This window comes from Pongo abelii, chromosome 15 (genome assembly GCF_028885655.2).
Source record: "Pongo abelii isolate AG06213 chromosome 15, NHGRI_mPonAbe1-v2.0_pri, whole genome shotgun sequence".
Classification (NCBI taxonomy): Eukaryota; Metazoa; Chordata; class Mammalia; order Primates; family Hominidae; genus Pongo; species Pongo abelii.
This window is the reverse complement of record NC_072000.2, coordinates 109,767,228-109,788,919: the sequence shown is the minus strand read 5'-3', so window position 1 is coordinate 109,788,919 and position 21,692 is coordinate 109,767,228. Positions and strand designations below refer to the sequence as shown.

The 21,692-nt window shown below is 53.3% G+C and overlaps 1 protein-coding gene across 3 annotated transcripts in view; it reads left to right on the top strand.

Annotated features, from left to right (window-relative positions):
* The window catches only part of BRF1 (BRF1 RNA polymerase III transcription initiation factor subunit), a 77,597-nt gene that overhangs the window by 8,084 nt on the left and 47,821 nt on the right, over positions 1–21,692 (top strand). For 2 of the 3 annotated variants that reach the window (XM_009249558.4, XM_002825173.5), the window contains exons 2-3: positions 6,932–7,012; positions 17,961–18,134. In XM_009249558.4, the coding sequence (XP_009247833.4) occupies positions 6,932–7,012; positions 17,961–18,134 (255 nt within the window). The remainder of the gene's footprint in view (positions 1–6,931; positions 7,013–17,960; positions 18,135–21,692) is intronic. The other variant, XM_009249559.4, reaches the window with a different exon arrangement.

Here is a 21,692-nt window from a genome sequence, read left to right as displayed (position 1 = left end):
TTGTGTGCTTGAGAAGGGGTGTGCACCTGGGAAGGGTCTGCGCCTCAGGAGGGTCTGCGCGTGGGAAGGGGTGTGCGCATGGGAAGGGTCTGCGTCTGGGAAGGGTTGTGTGCCTGAGAAGGGGTCTGCGCCTGGGAAGGGGTGTGGGCCTGGGAAAGGGTTGCTCCTGGGAAGAGTCTGCACCTGGGAAGGGGTGTGGGCCCGAGAGGGGTCTGCGTGTGGGAAGGGTTGTGTGCCTGAGAAGGGGTGTGCGCCTGGGAAGGGTCTGCGCCTCAGAAGGGTCTGCGCGTGGGAAGGGGTGTGCGCATGGGAAGGGTCTGCGTCTGGGAAGGGTTGTGTGCCTGAGAAGGGGTCTGCGCCTGGGAAGGGGTGTGGGCCTGAGAGGGGTCTGCGCGTGGGAAGGGTTGTGTGCCTGAGAAGGGGTCTGTGCATGGGAAGGGGTGTGGGCCTGAGAGGGGTCTGCGCGTGGGAAGGGGTGTGTGCATGGGAAGGGTCTGTGTCTGGGAAGGGGTGTGGGCCTGGGAAGGGGTGTGGGCTGCCGTGCTTGGTCCTGTTTGTCAGTGCTCCTCCCAGATATCTGATGCTACTGCATCCAGCCCCACCAGTAGGCACATGCCCTGTGTTCCCGGGTCCCCGGTTCCCCGTCCTCAGCACTCAGGGATGCACTACAGTCTGGTCCAGCCTCCTTTGGCCACTTACCTGTGGGACCCCTGAATTCCTCTCCATCCATTACTGCCCAGCCAGCCAGGCCTCCTACAGGTGTCTCCCCTTAAAAGAAGTTTCCAGCCAGGTGTGGTAGCCCATGCTTGTAATCCCAGGATTTTGGGAAACCAAGGTGGGAGGATCACTTCAGGTCAAGAGTTTGAGACCAGCGTGGGCAACATAGTGAAACTGTCTCTACGAAAACTAAAAAAAACAAAACAAGAAAAAACTCTGAAATACAAAAATTAGCTGGGCATGGTGGTGGGCACCTGTAATCCCAGCTACTTGGGAGACTGAGGCATGAGAATCACTTGAACCCGGGAGGTGGAGGTTGCAGTGAGCCAAGATCATGCCACTGCACTCCAGCCTGGGCGACAGGAGCGAAACTCTGTCTTGTCTCCAAAAGAACAAACAAAGAAAACAAAAAATAAGAAAACATTACCTAGGCATGGTGGCGCATGCCTGTGGTCCCACCTATTTGGGAGTCTGAGGTGGGAGGACTCCTTGAGCCCGAGAGATTGAGGCTGCAGTGAGCCATGATGGTGCCCCTGCACTTTAGCCTGGGTGACAGAGTGAGACCTATCTCTTTTTTGTTTCTTTTTTTTGAGATGGAGTGTCTCTCTTGTTGCCCAGTCTGGAGTGCAGTGGCGCAATCTCAGCTCACTGCAGCCTCCGCCTCCCGGGTTCAAGCGATTTTCCTGCCTCGGCCTCCCAAGTAGCTGGGATTACAGGCATACACCACCACGCCCGGCTAATTTTTCTGTTTTTAGTAGAGACGGGGTTTCGCCATGTTGGCCAGGCTGGTCTCAAACTCCTGACCCAGGTGATCCACCCGCCTTGGCCTCCGAAAGTGCTGGGATTACAGGCGTGAGCCACCACACCCGGCCAGACCCTGTCTCTTAAAAAAAGGAAGTTTCACAGCAGCAACAGAAAGCCTCCAGTTAAAAAAAAAATTTTTTTTTTTGATGGAGTCTTGGCTCACTGCAACCTTCATCTCCTGGGTTCAAGCAGTTCTCCTGCCTCAGCCTCCCGAGTAGCTGGGACTACAGGAGCACACCAGCACGCCTGGCTAATTCTTTTTTTTTGTATTTTTTAGTAGAGACGGAGTTTCGCCCTGTTGGCCAGGCTGGTCTTGAACTTCTGACCTCAGGTGACCCGCCCACATCGGCCTCCCAAAGTGCTGAGATTACTGTCGTGAACCACTGAGCCCGCCCCCAGTTAAGTTAAATGAGCACATGAATATTAAAGGTTATTGCTTCCTCATGTTGGAAGAATCCTGGAGTGAAATGGACAGTGAGTGCTGTGCTGGGTCTTTCAGGACATGGAGGGCCGCTGGCCCACCTTTCTGTCTGTTCCACGGTATGGGGTGTTGCTGGCTTTGCTGGAGCTCAGAGGTGCTCCCTGCAGCCTCTGGCCCTCCTCTGGCTCTGGTGGAACCGCAGGTCCTCCCTTGCTGTCCACAGGGGGGCAGTCTCAGCCAGGCCCCACAAGACCTGGCCCCTTCCACACGTCAGTTCCAGCTAACGGGAACTAGCACATATTTTTTGTTATAGAAACGCGCTATGGAAAATACCACGTTTTTAGAAGTAAAGGGCATCGTGGCAGTTTCAGCCAGAGGTAGCACTTTCCTCTTTCATCCTCCCCGTGGGTTAGTGTTCTGAGGTTTCACACTGTCCACACGTGTCCTGTGTGTGTGCCTGCAAGTGTGCACGCACCAGGGCGTGAGGGAAGCAGAAGCCAGGAGGCGCTTCCAGAGCAGGTGCAGCAGTGTGGCCCCAGGGAGGGTGACTGTGGTGTTGGGGGACAGGGAGAACAACACAGGGACAGGAAACAGAGGTCCTGGGGTGTGAGGAAGGTACGGGAGGCTGGAGGGTGCAAGAGAGAGTGATGGAGGAGGGAGGGCAGAGGTGGCAGGTGGTGGAGCTGCTGACGCACGCAGCTTTGCAGTGTGCTGTGGTGCAAGCTGATGGGTGTGGGTCAAGGAGTGAAGAGATTGTGTGAAACACAACCAGAATCAAAATCATCACTGTAATTTAACGTGGCATCTCACTGTGGCCCTGTTCTGTTAGAAGCACGCCTGCCGCCCACTGTACCTAGGTAGGGAAACGTGGCTATAACAGAGGCTGTACGGCGTCCCCTATTCTTGGAAGGTGGGGCTTCAGGGGCTTTTTATTTATTTGTTTGTTTTTGAGATGGAGTTTCGCTCTTGTTGCCCAGGCTGGGGTGCAATGGCGCGATCTCGGCTCACCGCAACCTCTGCCTCCCAGGTTCAAGTGATTCTCCTGCTTCAGCCTCCTGAGTAGCTGGGATTACAGGCATGTGCCACCACGCCTGGCTAATTTTGTATTTTTAGTAGACACGGGGTTTCTCCTTGTTGGTTAGGCTGGTCTCGAACTCCCGACCTCAGGTGATCCAAACGCCTCGGCCTCCCAAAGTGCTGGGGTTATAGGCATGAGCCACCGCACCCAGCTGGCTTTTTATACTTTGATCATTGTCCTTTTTCTAATGTGGTATTATATGAATTATTTATTAAAAGCATTATATACACTAATTAGAATATAGTGAGATTTTTCTTTTTCTAAAGTAAAAGTTGGTGAGGGAGCGTGTGCTGGAGACCAGCATGCTAGGGGCCACACAGACTGGTGATCTTAATTCGAAAGCTTAGAAAAAACAGGCCGAGCGCGGTGGCTTATGCCTGTAATCCCAGCACTTTGGGAGGCCAAGGTGGGTGGATCACTTGAGGTCGGGAATTCAAGGCCAGCCTGGCCAACGTGGTGAAACTTCGTCTCTAGTAAAAATACAAAAATCAGCTGGGCGTGGTGGCATGCACCTGTAGTTCCAGCTACTCGGGAGGCTGAAGCAGGAGAATCACTTGAACCCAGGAGGCGGAGGTTGCAGTGAGCTGAGATCGCACCACTACACTCCAGCCTGGGTGATAGAGCGAGACTCGGTCTCCAAAAAAAAAAAAAAGAATACACAGTGCTTGTGAAACAAAGAACTCTGAGGGAGGGTCGGAGTTGTAGGCACCTTGAGCTCAGCCTGGGGGGGCCTGGGCCAGATTTCTGCAGAATTTAGAGTTGGCTCATCAGTGCTGCTCAAAGCCCCCTTATTCCAGGACGGGTCTCTCCTGAGTCCTGTGTGTCTCCCTGGCCTCTCTTCTGGATTGTCACATCAGCAGGCACCTCACTGTGGCCCTGCCAGGTCTTCTCTCGCCCCCACAAGGAGACCACTGCGACCTGCTCCAGCTTCTCTTTATTTTATTATTTTTTGAGACAGGTTCTCACTGTGTTGCTCAGGCTGGAGTGCAGTGGTACATCACAGCTCACTGCAGACTCCACCTTCTGGACTCAAACGATCTGCCTGCCTCAGCCACCTAAGTAGCTGGGACCACAGGCATGCCCCACCACACCCTGCTAATTTTTTTTTTTTGTAGAGATTGGATCTTGCTATGTTGTCCAGGCTGGTCTTGAACTCCTGGGCTCAATCAGTCTTCCTGCCTCAGCCTCTCAAAGTGCTGGGATTGCAGATATGAGCCACCACGCCTGGCCTGTTCTAGCTTCTTTTGTTTTTGAGACAGGGTCTTGCTCTGTCACCCAGGCTGGAGTGCAGTGGCACGATCTCAGCTCATTGCAGCCTTGACCTCCTGGGCTCTAGTGATCCTCCAACCTCAGCCTCCTAAGTAGTAGGACCACAAGCAGGTGCCACCACACCCAGCTAATTTTTTTCAGTTTTTTTTTTGTAGAAATGGGTCTCCCCCCATCCTGGCTAACACAGTGAAACCCCGTTTCTACTAAAAACACAAAAAATTAGCCGGGCGTGGTTGCGGGTGCCTGTAGTCCCAGCTACTCGGGAGGCTGAGGCAGGAGAATGGCGTGAACCCAAGAAGCAGAGCTTGCAGTGAGCCGAGATCGCGCCACTGCACTCCAGCCTGGGTGACAGAGCGAAACTCCGTCTCAATAAAAAAAAAAAGAAAGAAAGAAATGGATCTCCCCGTATTGCCCAGGCTGGTATTGAACTCCTGGGTGGAGCAATCTTCCTGCTCTGGCCTCCCAAAGTGTTGGGACCACAGGTGTGAGCCACCATGCCTGGCCATCGCTCTGGCTTCTTTTTTATTTTATTTTATTTTTATTTTTATTTTTTTGAGATGGAGTCTTGCTCTGTCACCCAGGCTGGAGTGCAGTGGCACGATCTCGGCTCACTGCAACCTCCGCCTCCTGGGTTCAAGCGATTCTCCTGCCTCAGCCTCCTGAGTAGCTGGGATCACAGGCACCCGCCACCGTGCCTGGCTAATTTTGTATTTTTAGTGGAGACACAGTTTCACCGTGTTAGCCAGGATGGTCTCGTTATCTCCCGTCCTCGTGATCCGCCCACCTCGGCCTCCCAAAGTGCTGGGATTACTACAGGCGTGAGCCACCGCACCCGGACCTGCTCCAGCTTCTTGAAGGCCACTAGGTTTGTGGCAATTTTTATGGCAGCCACAGAAAACTAGTACATAGATCCCAGTTGTGACAACCCAGGTAGTCTCCAGGCACTGCCCCCGTCCCGGCACCACCTTTGTTGGAGAGGCCTGTGCTCAGTGCCGGTGCCCTGCTGCTGCTGCCGGCCGTCCCTGTGGCCACGTTACCCACCAGGAGGCCGGCTCTGGGCCTCAGCCTGAAGGAGGCCCGGGCTTTGCCTCTGCTGCCGCTGGGAAAAGCTGAGTGCCACCTGACCCCGTTCAGCTCTGAGTTCCCGGATGGGCCCAGTAGCTGCCCCTTGCTCTCTTCAAAACTTTCTTGGCTGCTCTAGTTCCTTTTTGCTTCCAGCTGAACTTTAGAATCATTTTACTGGAGTCTTTAAAGAGTGTTGTTAGTATTTGTTTGGGATTCAGTTACATTCACAGTGAAGCCAGAGGCCGTGCCTGTTCTGCCTTGTCTGTGCTGGTGGCTGCCCCTGGATGACCCTGAGGTCCCTGCCTCATGCTTTCCCTGGAGGGCCTGGCCCCAGGCTCCAGCGATTGGCTTTCTGCTTCTGCATCCCATCCTTCCAGTGTCCTCCGACAGGCCCTGCACACTTGCCTTCCCCCAAGTGGCCAAGGTTGTCTGCGCGTCCCCTGATTGCAGCAGCCTCCAGTCCTGTGTCTGTGCTTTGTCACAAATGCCACTGGCCCCTGTGCCGGCCATTGAGGGCCGACGCTGCGGGGCGGGGGGCACTTTCCAGCTCTCCGCATCTTTGGGCATGCCTGGGGCCTCCCCTCACTGTTCTCGTTGGAAGATCAGGCTGCAGCGTTTGGGTTGGTGAACCTGGTGAGCAATCCACATGTCCACCGTGCTCATTGGGAGATCAGGCTGCAGCGATCGGGCTGGTGAACCTGGTGAACAATCTAAATGTCCACCTGATGTTTCCAGAGGTACCAGGGCCAGGTCTTAACCCCGAAGCCCTGCAGGGCAGAATGTGGTGGATGTCATAGGCATGCTGTCAGTTGGCAGAGCTCCAGAGTAGAGTGCCCAGCAGGTTCAGCTGCAGCCTCCCTATGGGTGGGTGGACTGAGGTGTGGGGGCCTTCTGCAGACTGGCTGGTTGCAGTGCCTTGGGGCACATGGGATGGTACTTGTGTCCCCTGCAGTCCAGCAGGGAGGTGGATGCGTTCACGTGTGGTGACCATGCAGGAGTGATATCTGAGTGGGCTGGCCTGGGGCACGGGGGACGGCCAGCCCATGCTGTGTGTGCACAACTTGCAGAGGTTTGGAGGTACATCTGTGTTCTCGCCCGGCAGCCGTTTGACAGTGTCCACTCTGGACTTGCAGTGTGTTAGGGACATGGTTAGAAAATGCAGAAAGTGCCTCTAATCCCAGCCGGGCGTGGTGGCAGGTGCCTGTAGTCCCAGCTACTTGGGAGGCTGAGACAGGAGAATGGCGTGAACCCAGGAGGCGGAGCTTGCCGTGAGTGGAGATGGGGCCACTGCACTCCAGCCTGGGCGAAAGAGCGAGATTGTCTCAAAAAAAAAAAAAAAAAGAAAATGCAGAAAGTGCACTTGGCCCACCCTCAACCCTGCTGGCTGGGCAGAGTGAGAGATGCTTCCCCCACTGGGGTTCCTGGCTCAGTGACGGAGGTGCAGGGGGCTGACCTGCTGCTTCCCCTGTGAATGCTGACCCCCGCTTTGTTTTCACTTTGTGTCTGTGGTTGTCATGAAAGGGTTGTAAATGCAGATCTCCAGGTTTTGGCTGATCTGTCTTTTTTTGTGTTTCCAGGTGCTGGCAAAACCCCAACTCTGGGTGGCGGCTTCCACGTGAATCTGGGGAAGGAGTCAAGAGCGCAGACCCTGCAGAATGGTATTTCCCACCGCGGATGCTGCTGAGCGTGTGGCGGGTCCCAGAGATGGGGATGGTGGTGCGAGGGTGGGGGGGGGCACTGACTCAGCCGTGGACCTCATGGCCTGCCACTTCCTCGTCACCCCTGCACACCCAGCCCAGGCTGCCTTCCAGGAGGAATCGTGCCCTGAGTCCCCTCCTGGGTGTCCTGCAGACTCTGCCAGGGCTGCTTGGGGAGAACCCAGTGGATCCCGCAGGATCCACAGCCATTGCTTGCTGGTCTCTGTGAGATGGAGGCAGAAATAACACATTTATAGCAGTTGGATATTGTAGTGACATTCTCTCTGCGTTTTGTCAAAGTGCCAGTTCACCACAAACTGGAGAAATGTCTGCTGGGTTATTTGTCTTATGATTGAGTTGAAAAAGTTCTGTATGTGTTTTAGGTACAAGTCTTTTATCGGATGTGTGATTTTATGTGTTTTAGGTACAAGTCATTTATCGGATGTGTGATTTTATGTGTTTTAGGTACAAGTCTTTTATCAGATGTGTGATTTATAGGACATTTTCAGCCATTTCATGTGTTCCTTTCATTTTCTTCTGTCTTTTTATTTTTCGCTGGTATCCTTTGGAGCATGAATGTTTTAAATTCTGATAGTATCCAGTTTACCTATTTAGTCTCTTGATGGCTGTGCTTTTGGTATCATAACTAACAAATGTTGCCTAATCCAGTCCAAATCGTGAAGATTTGTGCTTCTGATTTTTTGGAGTTTTGTGCCTTCAGCTCTTTCCAGTAGGTTTTGGTCCATATTGAGTCAGCGTTTGCATGTGATGTAAAGTAAGGGCCTACCTTCACTCTTGCACGTGCAGACCCAGTTTTCTCAGGACCATGTGTTGGAAACACTGTGTTTTCCCAGTTGGCATCCTCTTGGTGCCCTTGCTGAAAATCGATTGACCGTAAACCTAAAAGCTTATTTCTGGATCCTCAGTTTGGCTTAGTGACTGCATGACAGTCCTGGTGCTCATTCCACACTGTTCAGGACACTGAAGCTTTGCAGTCAGTTTTGAAATCAGGAACTGTGAGTCCTCTAACTGCTCTTTTTCAAAAGTGTTATGTTGCCTGTTTGAAGTCCCTTGAGTGGCAATATGAATTTTAGGATCAGCTTGTCAGTTTCTGCCAAGAGGTCAGCTGGGATTTTGACGGGGATTGTGTTAATATGTTGATCATTTTGGGGAACACTGCCGCCTAAACAGTGTTAAGTCTTCTGATACCTGAATACGGTATTTCTTTCCATTTATTTGGGTCTTCTTTAATTTGTTTCAACAGTTTTATTAGTTCTCAGAGTAGAAGTTTTATACTTCTTTTGTTGAATTTATTCTCAGTTGATATGTATTGATCTTGTATCTTGCAACCTGGCTGAACTCATTCTTTATGCTTAAGAGTTTTTTAGCGTATTGCTTAGGATTTTCGTTACAAGATCGTGTTATCTTTCCTTTCTAGTCTAGTGCCTGTTTTTTGTTTTTGTTTTTTTGTTTACCACATTGAATAGCAGTGGTGTGAACAGACATCCTCTTGTCCTTGATCCTGGGGAAGCATCCAGTCTTCACCATTGAGTGTGGGTTGGCCGTGGGTCAGTCCAGGCAGGGATACTTTATGCTAGGATCTCTTCGGCTTCACTGTTTCATTGAGTATACTCTCAGGAACCTGAGGACCACGTGAGGGATCCTTGTGATCAGTGCAGCCATGTCCTGCAGCCTTAGTCTGGATGTTGGAAGGTGGTCGGGATGGGTAGAACATCTCTTGTGGACAGCACGTCACCCTGGCCATTTTCTCCTGGGCCATCTCCAGGAGTCCAGGCTCTTGAGCACCTGCCTCTGCTCCTGGCTGCTGCTGCCGACGGGTGGCCAGCACCGACATACCTAGGCTGGCAGGGGTAGTTGGGCTTGCGATGATCCCTCACAGCAGAGTGGATGGATCCTTACGCTTCCCTTGTGCTTTTTTCCTTGCCCCGCCGTGGACTTACTAGTAGAGGAGTATAATCAGTGCCTTTCTTCCTGACTGCCAGTGTGATTCTTCTGCAATAGAGAGCACCCTCTGTGTGATTTCAGTCTTCGGAAATGCTTCGAGCCGTGGCCCGGTGGAAGGCCAGTTTTGTGGACGTGCATGTGTGTTGGGCGCTTGAATGCGTTTCCTGCAGGAAGCGGGTGCAGCGCAGCACATCCCTCTTCCTCTCCGTTGGCTGGTTCTCTGTGTCTGTCACCGAGAGTGTGCGTGAAGACCTGGCACAGTGACTGGATTCGTCCTCTCCTACCCATGGTTTTGTCAGTTTTTTGTTTTGTCTGTTTCAAGACTTACTGGCACACACGTTTACAGTTCCTCCAGGTGGTGGCTGGGGCTGCGCTGCCCAGGGGCCCTCCTGACCTTCAGGCTGCCTGGGTTGGGGCCCAGCTTTGCCCACTGCTTGTGGTGCCACTAGGCTGTCTCCTTTTTTCTTCTACTGACTTCGAGATTTTCTCCTTGTGAAGAGCTTTGTTCTCCACAGACAATATAGTCTGTATTTTCCCAAAAACTCGCGGTACCTTTACTAGAGTTGGTCGTGCCTCAGACCTATATAAATTGCAAAGAGTGTGTCGGTGCAGACGCGTGCATTGCAATAAGATTGGAAAGCAACAACAGAGAAAGAGAAATAGCTCATCTTACCTTTTCAAAAGCCCTTTAAATACCTTTGGTTCAAGAAAGAAATGAAAATGGAACATACAGGCTCCCTAATTAGGGGTGAGTGTCAGTGAAGGTTGTGGCCCTGCAGGCCCAGGAGGCCCCATGGACCCCACTCACTGTGTGGGGGATGATGCGGGGCCCCCACCCCTCTTGAGTCTTACTGGGGATGGGTGGTTCTGGGGGACCCTATGCCGACCTTTGTACCTGGGCTCCCACCTGAGGTTCTGCAGCTGCAGCCCGAGTACCTGCAGCAGCAGGGGCCATGCCCTGCTGCCCACTCAGTGAGCTCTGCCACCCACCTGCCCCGGGCCAGGCACCGCTCCTGCCTGGGTGGGGTGTGGGGCTGAGGGAGGCTGTCGGTCCCTCCCCTGTCCTGTTTCCTGCTGACTTTTCGCCGGAGTCGTCCCTTCCGCTGCCAGTCAGGCCCCCTGCTGTGGCAGTGATGCCCTCCTCTGCCTTGGCTGGCTGGGCCCGCTGTACCTCCTTGCTGTTGAGTGTCCTGGGAGCGTGTCTGTGGGGCAGATCCTAACATATTTTTCAAATACTTCTGGAGACACGAGAGGGGATTTTGGCCCATTGTAACTGGCACATTTCTGATGCCTTGGGCTCTTCCTGCCTCTTATTTTGTATTTCGTATTTATCTTACCCTTTGTTTGTTTGTTTTTTGAGACGGAGTCTCACTCTGTCACCCAGGCTGGAGTGCAGTGGCGTGATCTGGGCTCACTGCAACCTCCGCCTCTTGGGTTCAAGCGACTCTCCTGCCTCAGCCTCCCGAGTAGCTGGAGTTACAAGTGCCCACCATCACACCCGGCTAATTTTTGTATTTTTAGTAGAGACGTGGTTTCGCCATGTTGGCCAGGCTTATCTCGAACTCCTGACCTCAGGTGATCCACCCGCCTTGGCCTCCCAAAGTGCTCGAATTAGAGGTGTGAGCCACCGCACCTGGCTGTATTTATCTTACTTTTAAAAAACCCTTTATTTTGATTGATTGATTTATCATGGGTTATGTTTGTTTAAATTTTGTTTATTCTCCTTTGTTCTCCCCATACCGCCCTGGTTGAATGTTTCACATCAGCCCTGGTCCCGCTGCAAGCTTGGCCCACCGCCTCCACTCCTGCCTGCCACCCAGCCTGCCGGGTTTGGTGGAAATCTGTGAATGTAGCTTCCGACTGTTACTGTTTTGGTAAAGTCTTGATTGCCTTAGAAAACTGGAAAGATGGAAACAAACTCGCGGGCCACCCCTCCTGCCCGCAGTGATGGTCATGTTCTGCGAGGACTCTGTCTCCTCTGCTTGCCTCTGTGCACCCTGCGAGGTCACAGGCCCCTCCTTTGGTTTGCTGGGGACACGCTGAGACTGTGTTTAGAGAAAGGGTCTGGGAGAGAGAAACTCCTGCCCCTTCCCCCTGGGATGCTTGTTGTCGAGGGGTTGAGACAGGCACTCCATGGAATGTGGGGAGCATCTGCTCGGGGTCCAGGGGTCCACCAGCAAGAGACATTGAATGCCAGTGTGTTTTGATCTCTGTTTTTAAAATCTCAGGCCTTTTGGGATGATTTCTTCGATGTTCTGAAGCGACGGTTCTGAAATGCCGCTAGGTGGGGCTTTCTTCATGACCTGATGAGCCTTTCGTTTGGGACGCGTTTCTCAGGGAAATTCTTTTTCTGTTCTCTTGGTCTGTTTTTCCTAGTATAGCGTGCGTAGTAAAGTGCATGGAGTGTGCTGACCTTCCATGAACCGCCTGACAAATCCACGTGAGTCGGGCCTGCAGCAGCTCAGAAAGCACCTGCTGCCCACTGGCTTCGCTTGGTTTCTGCTTCATACGGTGGGAATCATACAGAAAGGAATTAAAAAAAAAAAAGACTTGTAATTTTTAGAGCATTTTAGGTTCACAGCAAAATGGATCAGAAGGTACAGAGAGTTCCCGTAGACTCCGAGCACCCCCCACCACACAGCTTCCGCTGACCCCATCAGCGCTGTGCTCCACCGTGGTGCACGAACTGCAGTCAGCCGCCCCACATCGACTCATCAGGATCCCGCAGGCTGTATCCGCACACCCGGGCTCAGGATCCCGCGGGCTGTATCCGCACACCCGGGCTCAGGATCCCGCGGGCTGTGTCCGCACACCCGGGCTCAGGATCCCGCGGGCTGTGTCCGCACACCCGGGCTCAGGGTCACGCAGCCTCCACCTGCACACGCGTTCTCAGGATCATTCAGGCTGTATCCTCACACCCAGACTCAGGATCATGCAGCCTGTATCCGCACACCTGGGCTTAGGATCACACAGCTTCCACCACACACCCAGGCTCATGCTGGGTGGTGCATGTTCTGTGGGTTTAGACGAATGCGTAGTGACAGGTAACCACTGTTACAGTTTCATACAGAGTGCTTTCAGAGTCCTAAAGATCCCCTGAGCTCCACCCATTCATCCCTCCTTCTCCAGCCTCCAGCAACCATTGATCTTTTCGCTGGCGCTCGGTCGTGTGGTCATAGAGCTGGAGTCGCACACTGTGCATCCTGTCACTGTGCAGCCTGTCACTCAGCCATGGGCATTTAACTGTCCTCCAGGTCTTGCACAGCTTGTGGCCTCTTTCTCTTTAGTGGTGAGTAATGTTCCACTGCCTATGTGCGCCACAGTTGATTTATCCTTTCACCTGCTTGCTGAAGGGAATCTGGGCTTGGGCGATTATGAGTGAAGCTGCTGTAAACATCATGCGCAGGTTTTTCTGAGTGATTGCTGGACGGTGTGGTGAGAGTGTGTTTAGTTTTGTAAGAAACTGCCAAACCCTTTTCCAAAGCACCTGAGCCATTTTGTGCTCCCAACAGCAAGGAAGGAGAGCTCCTGTGGCTCCAGTCCTCAGCATCTGGTTCGCCAGTGTTGTGGGTTTTAGCCGTTCTAGAATGTACTTTTTTGGAGCGTGTCAGCAGTTTATTTTTTCATTGCAGTGTAGTATTTATGGTATGAATAGACCACAGTTTATCCCCTTTTCCTGTTGATGGACGTTTGGGGTGTCTCCATTCTTGGCTGTGCACAGGAAGCTGCTGTGCGTGTTCTTGCACACGGTCCCTCAGTGGACACAGCCGCCCCCTCCACGTGGGAGTTTACTTGGGTCCTGAGGTCTGGGTGTGCTCATCATTAGATAGGGCCACAGGGTTTTCTGTAGTGGTTGTACCAGTTCATCTTCCCACCAGGAAGCAGTGTAGGAGAGTCCCGGTGGCTCCGCAGCCTTGTTCACATGTGGCATCATCAGCCTTTCCAATTGTAGTCTTTCTGGTAGGTGTGTAGCACACTTGCTGTGGCTTTAATTCGCTTTCCCTGGTAAGTAATTATGGCCGCAACCTTTGCTCATGCTTCTTGGCTGTTGGGATGTCCTTTCTGTGTGAAGTGCCTATTGGCCTCTTTTGTGCTTTTTAAAAACTGAGTTGTCTTTTTCTTACAGATTTGTAGAGTTCTTTATATATTCTGGATTCGAGTCCTTTGTTGGATATACATGTTTCGAATCCTCCTCCCATGTCTATAGCTTGTCTCACTCTCTTAATGTTGTCTTTTGACGAACAGAAACTTCAGAATTTTTTTTTTTGAGACTGGGTCTCACTACTCTATGGCCCGGGCTGGAGTGCAGTGGTGCAATCGCTGCTTCCTGCAGCCTCAACTTCCCAGACTAAAGCCGCCCTCTCACTTCAGCCTCCCGAGTAGTTGGGATCATGTGTGCATGCCACCACATCCACTCATTTTTTGATTTTTTTTTTTTTTTTTTTTTGACATGGAGTCTCGCTCTTTTGCCAGACTGGAATGCAGTGGCGCGATCTCGGCTCACTGCAACCTCTGCCTCACGGGTGCAAGCGATTCTCCTGCCTCAGCCTCCTGAGTAGCTGGGATTACGGGTGCGCACCACCGTGCCCGGCTAATATTTTTACTTTTTAGTAGAGACGGGGTTTCACCATGTTGGTCAGGATGGTCTCGATCTCTTGACCTCGTGATCTGCCCGCCTCGGCCTCCCAAAGTGTTGGGATTACAGGCATGAGCCAGTGCGCACGGCCAATTCTTTTTTTTTTTAAATAGAGATGGGGGTCTCACCATGTTGGCCAGGTTGGTCTTCAACTCCTGCGCTCCAGTGATCCTCCCACCTCAGCCTCCCAAAGTGCTGGGATGACAGGTGTGAGCCACTGCACCCTGCCAGAAATTTCGTAATTATAATGAAGTCCCAGTATATCAGTTTTTATGGTTAGGGCTGTTTGTGACTTGTTCAAGAAATTCTTATCTACTCCAAGGTCTGAAGATACTCTTGTGTTTTCCTCTGGAAGCTGTATTGCTTTATACTTTACATGTAGGTAGTGATATGCCTCAAATCTTTTTTTTTTTTTGGAGACAGGGTCTCGCTCTGTTGCTGCCCAGGCTGGACTGCAGTGGCAAGATCATGGCTCACTGCAGCCTCAAACTTGCAAGCTCAAGCAGTCCTCCTACCTTGGCTGGGCCTACAGGCTTGCACCACCACACCTGGCTGATTATTTATTTATTTTAGCAGTTGGATCTCACTATGTTGCCCAGGCTGGTCTTGAACTTCTGGGCTCAAGTGATCTACCTGCTTCGGCCTCCTGAAGTGCTGAGATTACTGCAGGCATGAGCCACAACACCCAGCCTGAGTTTACTTTTAGAATTCATTCGTTGGAAGGAAGTCTAAGGAGACTCACAGGCTATGGCTAGCTAATTAGTAGTTGCTTTCTATGTGAATATCTGTTTATTAATAACATATTTGGCCAGGCACGGTGTCTCATGCTTGTATCCCAGCACTTTGGGAGGCTGAGGTGGGCGGATCACAAGGTCAGGAGTTCGAGACCATCCTGGCCAACAGTGTGAAACCCTGTCTGTACTAAAAATACAAAAAATTAGCTGGGTGCAGTGGCGTGTGCCTGTAATCCCAGCTACTCACAAGGCTGAGGCAGGAGAATCACTTGAACCTGGGAGGCAGAGGTTGCAGTGAGCTGAGATTGCACCACTGCACTCTAGCCTGGGTGACAGAGCGAGACTCCATCTCAAAAAAGAGAAAGAAGATGGTAAAAAATAATTTACTGCAGTCATCGTAAACCCCTATTTTAGTCCTTTTGGGCTGCTGTAACAGGACACCACAGACCAGAAAGGCGAAACAGCAGGAATGTGTTTCTCACACTTTTGGAGCCGGAAAGTTTGAGCTAGAGACGGGGGAGACAGCTGCCGCCTCCCTAGCTCTCTAGTGAGGACCGCCTCCTGGCTCACAGACAGCCCCTTCTCACTGTGGCCTCATGTGGTAGAAGAGCTGGGCTAGTTCTCTGGGGTCTCGTTTTTAAGGGCACTGAGCTCATCATTAGTGCTCTGCCTCCTGACCTAGTCACCCCGAAAGGCCCTGCATCTTTATACCATCCCCGTAGGGATAGGATTTCAACATAGGAATTTTAGGAGGAGTCAAACATTCAGACCATAGCACCGTTGCATGCTGGGAACATGAGCTGGTGCCTGTGGGGTCGGGGCTTGGGATCGAGTCCCAGCCTCAAGTGTGTGGCCTCAGAGAGTACCTCTCTCTTACCTTTTATTACAGAATTTTCAAACATAGAGAGCTGGTAGGTAAGGAGCCGTAGCTTCAGTGGGTCACCTGTCAGCTGACTCTGTTTCCCTCTGGGCCTTGCTGGGCCACGGGGATGGTCTGTGCTGGTGTGTCTGGCTGGTGCTGCACATGCGCAGGTGGCAGCTGGCACGGTGCCCTTTCTGTCCATTCTGTTGGGGTCTTGGCTTGGCCCAGGCCTCAGCTCTGGGGACAGTGACCAGCCTTCCATGTCAGTTCAGCTGGACTGCAGGCCTCAGAGCTGTATGAGCTCCAGGCAGGTGACCTTAGGTGCTCAAGGTGGCAGAGCCACAGCAGGGCTGGGGCTCCATGTGGTGCTGCTGACTGCCAGGGGCCTGGCAGAGTGTGAGGCTTGACCTGGACCTGTCAGACTGTGTACCCTGGCCACCGGCTTCCTTGGGATGCAGGCTCAGCAGCTGCCCACCTCTGGCTGCTGGTCATCATTAGTGAAGTTTGGTGTGAGCAGAACATCAGCCCTCACCTTCTCCAGCTCATGTGCCCTTATCAAATAAATCTGGGAGGTCAGTTTTTGACTTCATATGGGGATGGAGGCCGTCTCAGGTAGTCTTTGTGGGAGGACTGTGGGTTTGGGTGCCAGAGGATGCAGTGGGAACTGGAATCTCCATGACGGCAGCTCTCCTCTGCATCGAGCCGCGACCCACCATACATGTCCTCTGGGTACCCCATGGGGCTTATTGCCTGGAGCAAGGACTCTGCCTGCCCACGACGCCCACTCTGCAGACAGAAGTGGGGGCAGTAAGATTGGCTCAGGTGCTCCCTGCACAGCCTGAGCTCTGCAGACAGAGTGGGGCAGTGAGGTTGGCCCACGTGCTCCCCACATAGCCTGCACTCTGCATTGACATTTGTTTCCCAAGTTTCCTCCCGCCTGCGGGGCAGCTTTGCCGCTCTCTTCCTGATGCCATCATGTGGCCCGCAGCTTTGGGAGGGTCTTGCTCCAGGGAGGCGCGTGTGCTTGGATGCTGCCATCCTGGCCACCTCCAGCACCTCGCAGCCCCTAGGAGGGCGCAGTGGCCTCCGGTCTGCTGGGCGTGCCCTTGCCATGGTGAAGGGGTGGCCTGCCCCTCCACGCCTGTGGGTATATCTCGTCAAGTGGGACGAGAGACTGAGAAAAGAAATAAGACACAGAGACAAAGTATAGAGAAAGAACAGTGGGGCCAGGGGACCGGCGCTCAGCATACCAAGGACCTGCACCGGCACCGGCTTCTGAGTTTCCTCAGTTTTTATTGATTATTATTTTCACTATCTCAGCAGGAAGAATGCGGCAGGAGAGCAGGGTGATAGTGGGGAGAAGGTCAGCCAGAAAACATGTGAGCAAAATAATCTGTGTCATAATTAAGTTCAAGGGGAGGTACTATGCCTGGATGTGCATGTAAGCCAGATTTATGTTTCTCTCCACCCAAACATCTCAGTGGAGTGAAGAATAACAAGGCAGCATTGCTGGCAGCATGTCTCATCTCCTGCCATAGGGCGGTTTTTCTCCTATCTCAGAATTGAACAAATGTACAATCGGGTTTTATACCGAGACATTCAATTCCCAGGGGCAGGTAGGAGACAGAGGCCTTCCTCTATCTCAACTGGAAGAGGCTTTCCTCTTTTACTAATCCTCCTCAGCACAGACCTTTACGGGTGTCGGGCCGGGGGACAGTCAGGTCTTTCTCATCCCACGAGGCCATATTTCAGACTATCACATGGGGAGAAACCTTGGACAATACCTAGCTTTTCAGGGCAGAGGTCCCTGCGGCTTTCCGCAGTGCATTGTGCCCCTGGTTTATCGAGACTAGAGAATGGCAATGACTTTTACCAAACATACTGCCTGTAAACATTTTGTTAACAAGGCACATCCTGCACAGCCCTAGATCCCTTAAACCTTGATTCCATACAACACATGTTTTTGTGAACTCAAGGTTGGGGCAAAGAGGTTGGGGCAAAGTGGCTGGGGCAAAATTACAGATTAACAGCATCTCAGGGCAAAGCAATTGTTCAGGGTACAGGTCAAAATGAAATTTCTTATATCTTCCTTTTCTACATAGAGTAACAGTCTAGTTTCTCTTCCTTTTCCCTACACCATGGCCCTCCCTCTGAGCAGGTGCAGGGGATGGCGCTAGGCTGGCTTTTTCTCAGGCCAGGTGGCTGGCTCTTAGAGGAGAGGCTGGCGGGGGCCGGGCTGAGCAGAGTGGGCCCTGCTGAGAAGGGAGGGGTGGGCTGACCCAGCCTCTGTGTGGTTGGGGAAGGTGGTGGCGCTGGGGCATGTGGCTGTAGGAAAAGGGGCATTCCCACCGTATCCCAGGGCAGTCAGGGGCATAGCACCTGCCAGCCAGCCCAAACCAAGCCCTTGCCAGACACGCCGCACCCCAGAGCCCTGGAGAGAGGCACATTCAGCTGCACCGCACACGCCACCCAGAGCCTACTAAAGAAGGGAAACACGCAGAACAGGATCTCGTGGCCCATGGAGATCACAGACAATTCACATTTCAGTGTCCGTAAATAAAAAGTGATTGGAACCCACACACAAAAAGTGAGCTCAGAAACTTATAAGGAAAAGCACAAATCTATATTCTTAAAGATGCTACTGCAGCCATGTGATACTTTTCATGTTCTGTGGGAACATTTGGCTAAGAGCTGCCTCGTGCTGTGTCCTAGGGAGGCGCCACATCCACCACCTGGGGAACCAGCTGCAGCTGAACCAGCACTGCCTGGACACCGCCTTCAACTTCTTCAAGATGGCCGTGAGCAGGCACCTGACCCGCGGCCGGAAGATGGCCCACGTGATCGCTGCCTGCCTCTACCTGGTCTGCCGCACAGAGGGCACGCCGCGTATCCTTTGGTTTGAGAGCCTCCCAGAGGGCCCCATCTTGATGCTTAGTTGGCTCCCCTCGAATATTGGGACTTGGTAGTTGCAGTAACTTGGTGTTTGTCTTTAATAGAAAAACACCTTATTGGAAGAACTGTTTCCATTGATTCAGGGCTTTCTGAATTTGGGGTTTCCTTTTACTGGATTGAAGAACTGGGGAGCTGGGCACCTGCCTTCCTCGCACAGCCCTTGGGCATGCAGAGCGAGCGTTCTGTCGGTCCCTGAGAATCATGCCCTGGATTCTCCCCATTCGTGGACCTATTGGACCTTGGGTGCTGTCTCCACGTCCCCTGTAGTTCAGGCCGCCCTCTGGCCTAAGCAGGTGGGGTCCTGTTGCTGAGTGGGCTGCAGCCAGGCGTGCGCTGAGTGCCTGCGGCTGTGGACACCATGACTGTGGGCGGTGGGTGGAGAGGCTGCCGACCCTCAGCGGTGTGCAGCTTGGCCTTGTGCATGGATACCGTGACTGCAGGCAGTGGGCGAGGAGGCCGCCAACCCTCAGCGGTGTGCAGCTTGGCCTTGTGTGGAGATCCAGTGTCGGTATTCTCTTGCACTGGTCTCTGTGCATCTGGTCCTGTGCCCACTGCTGCCCTCTGCAGACACGCACATGGGTCAGGAGCTGCCTTCGGCCTGTTGACAGGGGAGCCCAGAGCCTTCCAGCCTCCTCCGCTCTGTGCTGTGCTGTCCACACCTGCGGTGCACCTGCATCTTTTCCCTGCTCTCTGGGGGCTCCCTTCACCTCCCCTGCATGGAGCCCCGCTTCCTGGTCCACACCCTCCTCATCTTGTGAGGTACCTTCTGCAAAGGCTCCCTGGGAGAGGGACCTCTTCCAAGCTGCGACCCTCTGAAGGTGGTCCCCCTCCCTGCCCCGTGTCTGGTGGGCGCGGCGTGCCCAGCCACACGTCTGCCTCCCAGCCTGCGCCTTGCCTCCAGCATTCTCACTGGGCAGTTCTGTGGCCCTCTGGCTCCTGGCCCTTGCTGTGCAGCTGCGGGGCTTCAGCTCTTTGCCTCTAATCTTCACGTTCAGAAATCTCACGGCAGTGTGAGCCCCGCAGGCCTTTGCTCTCTGACAGCCTCCTGTCCTGAGCTTCTGTTGAATTCGTCGTTAAATGTGTCTCCCTTCTTCTCTGTTACTCTGCCTGCCACACTGAACCCATCTGGTTATCTCATCCTTCTTTTGCACGTGGCCATCTTTTTGCTTTGGGACAGCGCCTGAACTTTAGCTTCCAGCAGGCTGTTTCATTTCTTTCATGTTTTTCATCTCTAAGAGCTCTACGTGTTTCCCGAATCTTTTTTATAATCTCCCGTCTTCCTGAGTGTGGCATCTTCTCACCTTGAGCTCTTTTCTGTCCTGGTCTGTTTTTCTGGTTGGTCCCCCTCGAGGGGTGTCCTGGGTGCCAGGTGATCCTGGTGGCTTGCTTCTCTTTTGAGTGGGGTGTAGGGAGGGCTCCTGGAGATGACAAGCTGGTAGCCTGCTGACTGTGCCTCTGGCCAGGCAACCCTCAGTATCAGGATCTTTCATTAAAATGTTACTTTTTTTTTTTTTTTTTTTTTTTTTTCCAGACAGGGTCTTGCGCTGTCACCCAGGCTGGAGTGCAGTGGTGGTATCTCAGCTTACTGCAACCTTTGCCTCCCAGGTTCAAGCGATTCTTATGCCTTAGCCTCTTGAGTAGCTGGGATTACAGGTGTGCACCACTGTGTCTGGCTAATTTTTTTGTATTTTTAGTAGAGATGGGGTTTCGCCGTGTTGGCCAGGCTGGTCTCAAACTCCTGGCCTCAAGTGATCCACCCGCCCTGGCCTCCCAAAGTGCTGGGATTATAAGCATGAGCCACTGCACCCAACCCTTAAAATGTCCTTTTAAGATTTTGAAATTTGGGCTGGGCACGGTGGCTCACGCCTGTAATCCCAGCACTTTGGGAGGCTTAGGTGGGCGGATCACGAGGTCAGGAGATCGAGACCATCCTGTCTAACACGGTGAAACCCCGTCTGTACTAAAAATACAAAAAAAATTAGCCGGGCATGGTGGCAGGCACCTGTAGTCCCAGCTACTGGGGAGGCTGAGGCAGGAGAATAGCGGGAACCCAGGAGGCGGAGCTTCCAGTGAGCCGAGATCGTGCCACTGCACTCCACCCTGGGCGACAGAGCGAGACTCCGTCTCAAAAAAAAAAAAGTCCTTTTAACATTTTGAAATTTGTCATTTCTGCGTAAAAGTGTTTAAAGCACACACGTGCCTTTAGGGATAGGGATGATGCAAAGTGCCCAGGCAGCCCACTGCAGGCTGAGAAACAGAGCCCACACCCGTGTCCCTGCTGGCCCCACCTGCTGTCTGCTCGCCCCAGCTCCACCCTGGGGTCCCACTGAGAGGCCTGCTCCAATCCTGCTCTATTAGAGGCAGACCAAGGCCCTGAGAGAGAAGCTGAGCAGAGCCCAGGGTCAGCCCATGGCTCCGCCTCGCTTGTGTTTGTAGGAGCTGTGTGGGGACCGCTGTGGAGCAGGGCCTAGGGTGCAGGCCGGCACTGGGACCCTGGCGTCAGCAAGGTGGGGTGGCACCGCATCTGTGCTGCTGCCTCACCGGGCCTCCTGTGGGGGGACAGATGCCCTGGGACATGGGCCCTCATGGGGTGATGACAGGCAGGATGGAGAGCAGTCCTGTGGCACTGCCGGGGCTGCCTCTGAGCCTGGCAGGACCACCTTCAGCCACAAAGTTCCCACACGCCCCAGCAATCTTCCTACCAGGTGTGTGCCCAAGGGAAAAGAGTACCTGTGTCCCCACCGAGGCTCACGCACAGTGCTCACAGCGGCAGCATCCAGGAAGCCACCCCGTGTCCCCCACACGTTCTAAAATTAGATCCTTGTGATGGTTGCTCAGCTCTGGGGATATACGAAAACCCACTGCCCGGTGCACTGTGAACAGGCAGGTTTGTGGCACGAACTTGTACCTTGTAAAGCTGCTAAGGACAAAACAGCTTGGAACAGGGCTGTGCTCACGGGAGGCCGCACTCTATCCCCTCTGGCTGCTGGTGGCCTGGTGGGGCTTCCTTCAGCATCCTCAGAGGATGCTCCGGGCCAGTCTCGGGTAGCTGTAGCCCTCACATCCCAGCCCATCCCTGCTTTGCCGGTGCTTTAGAGGGAAGTGGGTCAGGCCAGGTGTAGCATGTCCCGCTCTGCCCTCCCTTCAGGTTGCTGGCAGCACCGCGCCCTAGGCCTGCCAGCCAGAGCCCCCAGAGCCATCCTGGACATGTCTCCATCTCTCACCGCCCTCCTTGTTTTCTCCTGCCCCTGTGCCTTCTCCCTCCCTGCTGACCTGCATTGGCTCTGGCCGCTGTCCTCGCCTCCTGCAGCCCCAGCTGGCTGGCTGGGCTCATGTGCTGCCTCAGTTTCCTCAATAGCTCCACCCACTTCCCTTCCACAGAAAATCCCCCCAGGAGAGGGTGTGTGCAGCCAGGCTCTCTTCTCTGAGACAGGGCTGCTTGGCCCAGCCCTGCTGCCTGCGCAGCTCCCGCTCACCTTCTGGACTTGCCCC